This window comes from Rhincodon typus, unplaced genomic scaffold (assembly GCF_021869965.1).
Source record: "Rhincodon typus isolate 14 unplaced genomic scaffold, sRhiTyp1.1 hic_rhity00004823, whole genome shotgun sequence".
NCBI lineage: Eukaryota > Metazoa > Chordata > Chondrichthyes > Orectolobiformes > Rhincodontidae > Rhincodon > Rhincodon typus.
In genome coordinates, this window is record NW_025970461.1 from 2,236 (window position 1) to 10,843 (window position 8,608).

General features: G+C 41.2%; 1 protein-coding gene across 1 annotated transcript; it reads right to left on the bottom strand.

Moving 5' to 3' along the window:
- Window positions 1-664: 664 nt before the first annotated feature.
- Window positions 665-8,115, bottom strand: LOC109912260 (protein SAAL1). Its single transcript, XM_048593957.1, has 7 exons — window positions 7,884-8,115; window positions 6,478-6,630; window positions 5,824-5,937; window positions 5,029-5,112; window positions 3,396-3,475; window positions 1,735-1,794; window positions 665-803 (listed from the first exon to the last, which is right to left on the bottom strand). Exons 1-7 carry the CDS (start codon window positions 7,935-7,937, stop codon window positions 665-667), a joined length of 684 nt encoding a protein of 227 aa, XP_048449914.1. The 5' UTR covers window positions 7,938-8,115.
- Window positions 8,116-8,608: the final 493 nt, after the last annotated feature.

The window sequence follows — 8,608 nt, forward strand, 5'->3', positions numbered from 1 at the left end:
TACCATTACAACGCTGTTATTCCTACAATTATCAGAGTTCTCCGAACATATTTGCTTCTCAATTTCCCACTGAATATTGGGGAACCTATAGTACAATCCCAATAAGGTGATCATCCCTTTCTTATTTCTCAGTTATACCCATATAACTTCACTAGACGTTCTCCCAGGAACATCCTCCCTAAGTACAATCGTAATGTTATCCTTAACCAAAAATGCCATTCCCCCTCCTCTCTTGTCTCCCTTTCTATCTTTCCTACAGCATCTATACCCTGGGACATTAAGCTGCCAGTCATGCCCTTCCCTGAGCCACATTTCTATAATTGCTATGATATCTCAGTCCCATGTTCCCAGCCATGCCCTAAGTTCACCTTACGCTGAAATCCCTAGAGTAGGCTTGAATTCTCCAACATCTAACAGTGATAGCAGTCCCACTAATTCATGACTGAGAAGCTCCCACAGGTCAATGTATCAATGCAAGCTTGTCATCCAAAGAATACAACAGTCCACACTCCATACTGTTTCAAATTCACAGGCATGCACATTCATGCAGCCTCCTCTCCGACCTCATAATTTTCCATCCAGGCAGACATCGCTCAGATGAAAATTGAGAAAATGAAAACAAAGGCAGACTTCTCCAATCACATACATTTTGACAAAATGGCTTTCACAAAAAAGTAAACCACTTACCATTTGTGGAGCTCTGCATTATGAAGCATACATTCTCCCGAACAGAGTGTTGCTTATGGATTTGGTTAACCCAGATGCTGGACACATCTGGCTGAGAAAGACAGCTCAGTATTAACCTGCAAAACAGAGGCATTAATCAGAAAAGGGATCATTATCAAGAAGCCACAAGTGGCATCAATGTGGCCTAGCATTCTTAGAATATTAACACCACTTATTCTACAGCGCACAATGCTCCTCCATATACAACCCTAGTTTGAGTATATGATGGATAATTCTATTGTTGGTTACTTCTCATAGTTCAAATCAACAGAGAGCAAACACTTTTACATCTTATTGAAACCATATTAGTTCATATCAACTATTTGCAATGAAGAATCATGCCCATTTCCATGATCAGGATCAGATGTTCTGTGACAAGTGACCACCAATTCCAGACCAGTAAATATAGTGCCAACTAGGATCAGATGATGCATCTCATCCATACTGACAAATGGTTCATTTCAGAGTTAGACAGCACAGCACAAATACAAAACAAGTTAGATAAAAATAACATTAAATAAACAAAATCAGTCAGCATCTGAAAAAGAAAGATAAGTTAACACTTGTATTAAGATGGTGTTGACATGTCCCATCCAAAACACTGACCACACTCAAATACACCGACTGATTGGCTGCACACTTCCAGATGTCAAACTTCATATTGCATCCAGGAACATAAATTAGAAGCAAATGCAGCAATGTAATGTCACCACATTAGCTCCAAATTTTCAAGTAAGTCACTCACTATTTTAACTTGAATATATCTTGCTGTTCCTTCATCATTGCTGAGGCCAAAGCTTAGCATTGCTTGCCTAACAGAATCATATGAGTACTTTCATAAAAGGAATATGGCAGTTTCCAGAGAAGGCCCATTACCAACATAATAAAATTCCATCATATTAGATTTTCCTTATAGGTACAGTTAATTCATGAAGTCACTTAGCTAAAAAGTAATCAAGTATTATGTGACCTTCATAAATCTAGTACGCATGGTATTCAAAATGCTACCTGCTCGTTTCCAAAAGAGTAGGTGGGTCAGAATCTCCTAGTAGCAATAGCAAAACGTCACTATGGAATAGGAAAGAAAACAAGATGATCAGCAAAACAGCCAATTATTCTAAGAAACACCTCAAAACCCAACAAAACCTTATAACATTTACTCCCTAAATTCTTCCCTGTTCTCTTCCCTGTCATCTCTTGCCGACAGAATCCCTACAGGAAGCAGGCTAGTCAGCCCATCAAGTCCACACCTACCCTCCAAACAGCATCCAGTGCAGACCCACCCTCCCCTGCCCTACCCTATAACCCTGCATTTCCCAGGGCTAATCCACCCAACATACACATCTTTGGACTGAGAGGGGAAACTGGACCACCTGAGGAAAACACACGCAAACACGGGGAGAATGTGCAAACTCCACACAGACAGTTGCCCAAGGGTCAAATCAAACCCGGGTCCCTGGCGCTGTAAGGCAGCAGTGCTAACCACTGAGCCACTATTCCACCCAACATAATTTACATTCCTAAAACAATTATAATAATCACAGCCTTTTTAAAGAACCACCACACAGAAACTATAAAAAAGGAATAAAATCCCAAAATTCTTCTTTCACAGCTTTTAGATTCAATAAATTATACTGCTTCCCTCCTTATTCAATATCTTATACTCTGCAGCTAAAAAGACTAGCTGCTTGCTGAAAAACATGTTCAAATAAAATGAGGATTTCTAGTGAAAGTTGGAAAACAGCGTGATTCTTAAATATCAATCACTGATTGTATGGAACATTTGCTTTGATACATCAAATCTATGATGAAAATACAAAATAAATCCTAAAAGATGCAAATTCTGGAACTACAGCTTCAAAAAATACACATTCCTCATCTTAGAGCTAATTCACTCCATCACATATCACCATCTAGCTGCTTCATAAATACTTACTTAAATATTGCTAGGTGTTGAAAGGCAAAATAGATGCCACAATAAACTCATGGATCTACAGCTGGAGTAAAACTGCATACAGTCTCAGGGGCAAATGTTGCCTCCACCTACAGGGGTACCTCAAAAGTTTCCACACATGTATCACAAACACCATGCACTGAAACAGTGCTAATTTTTAGTACTGGGAATCTTCATACATCTGAACACTTCGGGTGTTTCATACTACACTGGTGCTATTGAATCACAGTACCAAGTTTACACTGGATTTATTTCTTGTGTCTGACATGCCAGAGTACCTTCTGCTTGGTATTTCAAATAAAAAACTGGCTGAGTTTACTGGTAAAATGATTCTATCCAGAGATCAGGGGGCCTTTTTGGTGATAAACTGAACACAGGAAGTAGATTTACAGAGTTCTATATGCCACTTGTAAAATTTCCTTAACTCCGGTGCCATTATTAGAGGTTACAGAGAGAATTGTTTCTTTGATGTAAGATGAAGCCTCTGGAACTTAAAATATCAATTATGGTTTGCCCAGCTCATGCTCCATGTACAGGAGAGCTGGGGACAACAAAAGAGAAAAATTCTAAGCTGTGAGCTTATCTTTAATTCATTTTTTATGCCAGTTTTTCTAAAAACCTATTGCACCAACAATACTCAATGGGGACAGGAGTTAATGTTTTTACTGGTTATTTATTGAAGAATGTGCAGCATGGGTTGTATACCAATACTCACACGAGATTATCGTTGTTACTGATTGCCCGACAGGTCTCATTGTAACAAGCCATATTTCCCAGGATACCAACGCAAATTTCCTAACCTCGATAAAGAAGAGACTTTATTCAGCAATTACAGAACACTGCCACAGAAAGAAAATGGAATGAGAAATGAGCAATTATCTGAAGATCACTCCTTCCTCAGACCATTTACACACTATCCCCTATCCCAGTATGAATTCTGCCTCATCATTTAATTTCCTACAGGTAAGTACCATCTTAAACCATACTCCCCACACCCCATCTCCAGCAGCACAGAGAACAGTATTCTGTACAGAATGTAAGCATAACTATTCAGCTTATTTATTGAGTTAATTGTACATTTTAACACAGTTCTAGGAAACTTGACCACCAATTTAGGAAGCAACAACACATAAAGATTTTGGAGAGTAAAGGTAGGCTGGAAATGGGACCGTACTTTGCAAGGACAGTGGGATCAAGAATTTTGCTTTTAAGGATGATGATGACAGATCTAGAGAACAGAGGGACAACACTTGAAGAGAATGAACAATTTTCAATATCGATCAATATGGCGATCGGGAGGAGAAATTGGGTAGTTAGCAACTTAGAAAGAATAAGGGAGTAAGAAGTGGACTGTATGGTTAAGTTGAACTTGGAAAGGACCTGAAGAGATAGGACAGAAAAAGGAGAAATGTGCAAGTTCGAGGTGGGGACAAAAGGGAATTTTAAGGAAGTTTGGCCCGGTGAAATGGGAGGGGGCAGCGGCAACTGTTCAGTTGGTTTTAAAATCAGTGACAAAAGAAGTCCATGAACTCCCTGCATTTGTTGTTGCAGTCAAGGAAATGGGGTGACAGGTTTAAAAAGAAGTCAAGAGATAAAAGCTTTCATTCGAGGATGATCCTGGAATAGTGAGAAACCCAATATCCAGCCATACCTCACATTAACTAGCTAAATCAGTTGTGCATTTTATCCTTTCAAGTCTATATCCTTTGGACTTTTGGGGAGATAGGGTATCTACTGGGAGAACCAGCATAAGAGACAGTAATTGGTTTATTGGGGATGAGGGTATCGCAGCTAGAGGGGAGGGTGCAGGTGAGCAGATCAGCACTTGCAGAAATGTGGTGAGAAAAACCATTTTCAGAGTGTAATGCACTTCCTTATAACCAATATTCTAAAGTTGCTGTCCTGTATAACTATTTTCCACAGAAATGAAGGTTAAATAACTGGGAACGATATTCAGCTTACTTTTGCAGAAATCATCCAGACAGCTGTCTCCATTATAAGAGTACAACCTGGTTTCCTTTTGATCCTTTTCAGTAAGAAATTGCTGGTTGGCCACCAGCCAATTACCCAGACACAGGCCAGTAACAGGGAAACCATATCTCATTAATAACCAGGTGCATACCACACCCAATAGCAAAAAGGTATCACAAAATGAATACTGGGAAATTACTACAAACTAAGTATAATTGTCACGGGTGATATTCTAAAATTAGATACTATGCTGGAGAAGTCTGATTGCCAGGTCTCTCACTCTCCAACAACAATAAGAATTGAGGGCACCATACAACGAACTAGACAGGAACATACTACATTGCAAATAACCCTCACTTACTGCAAGCTTCACCCACCGTTAGTCGGGGACACTTGGATTTACCAATGATCCCCAACAAGATGTCTGTAGCATTGAATTCCTGAAGAAACACAGCAACATCCTGCAGCACAAAACACAAAGCTTAGTCAGTAAGTAACAGTGACATGCATCTGAGTCAGGGTACAGTATCCAAACATCTTATATTGACAAGAAGAGCCATCATTTATGTCTTAAGGTTAAGAACATTGCGGTAAAGTCCTAGCCCTTTAATCTGCATGGTTAATGATACCAAAATTGCTGCATTTCAAAGAGGCATTGACCACTTACAACTCAGCATACACAACCTGACATGCATCAATCCCTTCCACAATACAGTCCACAAAGCTATGACTGGAAAACAAAATGTTCACACTATCACTTAATCTCACAGTGTCTTTTCAGTGTAGAGCTGCTCTGACAGTTCAATGTACTATGCTATAGTAAAAGAGAAAAATTAATTGATTTGTGAATTCACCACAGAAGTCACTCATTTTACTTAAACCTCTCTCAGTGAAATGAAGCAACAGTGAAGTAAAATAAGCCAGAATATCAAATTAAGAGATGCTCTTATTTATCTCCAAAGCTAGACATTAGTTCATCTTTCTCTCTCACTGCAGAGATGATTGATTTTTGAGCCAGGGAAGGGAATTTAAAGACAGAATTGTAAAGAGCAAAGAGATTTTGAGACTTGGAATATAGATACGATATTCCTTCTAGACACATCAGTCACTTACATTCAATCAGATAGCAATCACCACCACATTCAAGGGTCTCCATAGAACTCCATGATTACCTCATCCATTGACATGTCCCACATTTTACAGATCTCATTCTCCAGATCCTCATCCAGCTCTGTCTCTGCTCTGGAATCTAACTCTTCCACCTCTTCACCTTCTGGAGAGACAAGCTGAGAAAGTGAAACGGTTAATGTATTTTGCATGTCTTCCAGCCTTTGTACAGTGTTGTTGTGCATACTTTTTCTTGCTAGATACCCCAGTAAAATCTGTAATTGTAATACAAGTTCTGCGCTTGGAGTTACAAAAATCATGATATTTTATTGATACGGATATGATTGAGAGTGGATGCCCTCTATGGCCTTGTCATGCTTCCCGTTAACAGGTTGATCAAATAATATGGGTGTTCCACATGAAGCCAATTCAGTCAGACAGACGCATATTCCTTTTACTCAAAGTCTACTTGACACTGAACTCTGCCGACATTCTCCCTCTACCCCACCCCCGCATCATTTTAAGTGAAATTAGGTGGCGCAGCACAGACCAATTATAACTGTCTTATAATTTATAGGTTGGGTCAGGTTCGTTCAATTTATTTGCCTTCTGAGGAGTCAACAAGCCCTAATGAAACTGATCAAATCTGCATTCCTATCATTTCAAAATAGGACCTGCGTTTTAGTATACAGTGCACAAATACAGAATGTAAACGTTACCTCAATCAGCCTCATGAGTGTGCTGAACAACCAGTGCTTACTATACACTGTGTTCCCAATTGCATCAACTCTGGTTGTCTCATCACTGCTTTCATCACTTGGTGGTGGAGATGGGTTGCGATCCATCCCAGCATTCAGAATGCTTGAACAATGCTACTGTGGGAAGCACAGGAACACTGCATTAATGCAACAGGAGAGCTCCATGGATAAGAACAGAACCTGGTTGTAGACCTATAAAACTTTGCAGACATCAGGAAAGAACACCCACTGTATGCACACAGATCATATAGGAAATGTAATTACACACTGCTGCAATTTAACCAATTAAAACTACACAGTTTAACAAACTAGTTTCCACGGTAAATAAGAGCTTGACACCATCCAGGACAGAGCAGCTTGTTTGATTGACACCCCATCCACAAACATCCATTCCCTTCACCACTGCCTCACAGTAACAGTAGTGTGTATTTTCACGAGGTGCACTGCAGAAAATCGTCACGGCTCCTTAGGCACCTTCCAAACTGTCCACCACTACCACCTAGAAGGACAAAGGCAGCAGAAACACGGGAATACCATCACCTGCAGGTTACCTCCAAGCCACTCACCATCCTGACTCAGACATATATCATCAAACCTTCAGTGGTGTTGTCAAAACCGTAGAAATCCCTCGCTAACAGCATTGCGGGGCTTCTTGAACCAAATGATCTGCAGTGCATCAAGAAGGCAGCTCACCACATCTCAAAGACAACTAGGGATGGTCGAGGGAGCAAAGGCTGCATTCTACGAATGATTTTTTATAAAATGTGGGAAGAATCCCAGTCCTTAGCGAAACATCAATTCCTTCAGGTTTCAGAAGTAAACCGGACTGATTGCTAAATCATTAACTGAATAATTTAGATCTGCTTGGCTTCTGAACTCACCATATTTTCCAAAACAGATTAATGTAGTTCCAAACTTTCAATGACAGCTATGTCACCTTGTACTCAGCTCAAATATCGACAGAGACCCCAATTATTTCTGTCCCCACTTCAGGATGAGAACGTGATTAGTTGAATTATTGGTTTCGCTAAGTTTCGAGTCTAGATGAGCTCTAAACAGGAGTCATCTAGTCTCAAAACGTTAGCTTGCTTTTTCTGCATGGATGCTGCCTGACCTGCTATGATTTCCAGCTTTTTTTGTTTCAGTACGGATCCCAGCATCTGCAGTAATTTGCTCCTGAATTATTGGTATAGTTGCATTAAAAGAATTGATAGGCAGAAGTCAGAGATCCTAGGGATCTTAGGTATACAGCCAGAGCCTCAAAGCTTGGGGAGAGCAACAAAATGTGTGCCAAATACTCAGCTCCCACCTGTAAAGAAAGGAAGAGTTAACATTTCAGGTCTGTGGCTATTTATCATACTACAAACCTGAAACGTTAAGTCTGTTCCTCTCTTGTTGATGCTGCCTGAGTTGCTGAACATGTCCAGACATTTTTCTTCCGAGTTCCAGCATCCAGTTTTTTTTTTGTGCGCTCCTTACGAGGACTCGGGTACAGATCTAAGTGACTGTGATAAACAGTTTCTGAGTGAAGGTATAGCTGTGCTAATCACACTAAAGTATACAGGGGACACTCAACCATCTTAACCAGACAAGTACATGAGTGAACACCGACAGACTCACTCTTTGCAGCAACTGCTTTTCTCTCCCAAGTTCAGGTTCTCTCATTCACCAAAGCAAAGTGAAATTTTAATTCATCATTAACCAACAACCCGAACCTGAACCCACTCGTCTCTTCTCAGCAAAACCGAAACAGCACAGGCCTTAAAAGCCGCTTAATCCTGGCCCTCACACGCCACCCTCCGGCTGGGAGTCTGTTCACATCCGCCCCCTCACAGCGCCACCCTCCGGCTGGGAGTCTATTCACACCCGCCCCCTCACAGCGCCACCCTCCGGCTGGGAGTCTGTTCACACGCGCCTCCCCCCGCCCACCTCGCAGTGCCACCCTCCGGCTGGGAGTCTGTTCACACTCGCCCCCTCACAGCGCTACCGTCCGGCTGGGAGTCTATTCACACCCGACCCTTCACAGCGCCACCCTCCGGCTGGGAGTCTGTTCACACTCGTCCCCTCACAGCGCCACCCTCCGGCTGGGAGT

What these genes read in the sequence shown, in the direction of transcription:
- LOC109912260 (XM_048593957.1), bottom strand. Translation starts at nt 7,937, where the DNA reads ATGTTCAGCAACTCAGGCAGCATCAACAAGAGAGGAACAGACTTAACG. An exon ending in GAACAGACTTAACGTTTCAG is followed by an intron (nt 6,631 to 7,883) that starts GTTTGTAGTATG and finishes TTCCCACAGTAG; the next exon opens with CATTGTTCAAGCATTCTGAA. An exon ending in ACTCTTTTGGAAACGAGCAG is followed by an intron (nt 804 to 1,734) that starts GTAGCATTTTGA and finishes TCTGTTTTGCAG; the next exon opens with GTTAATACTGAGCTGTCTTT.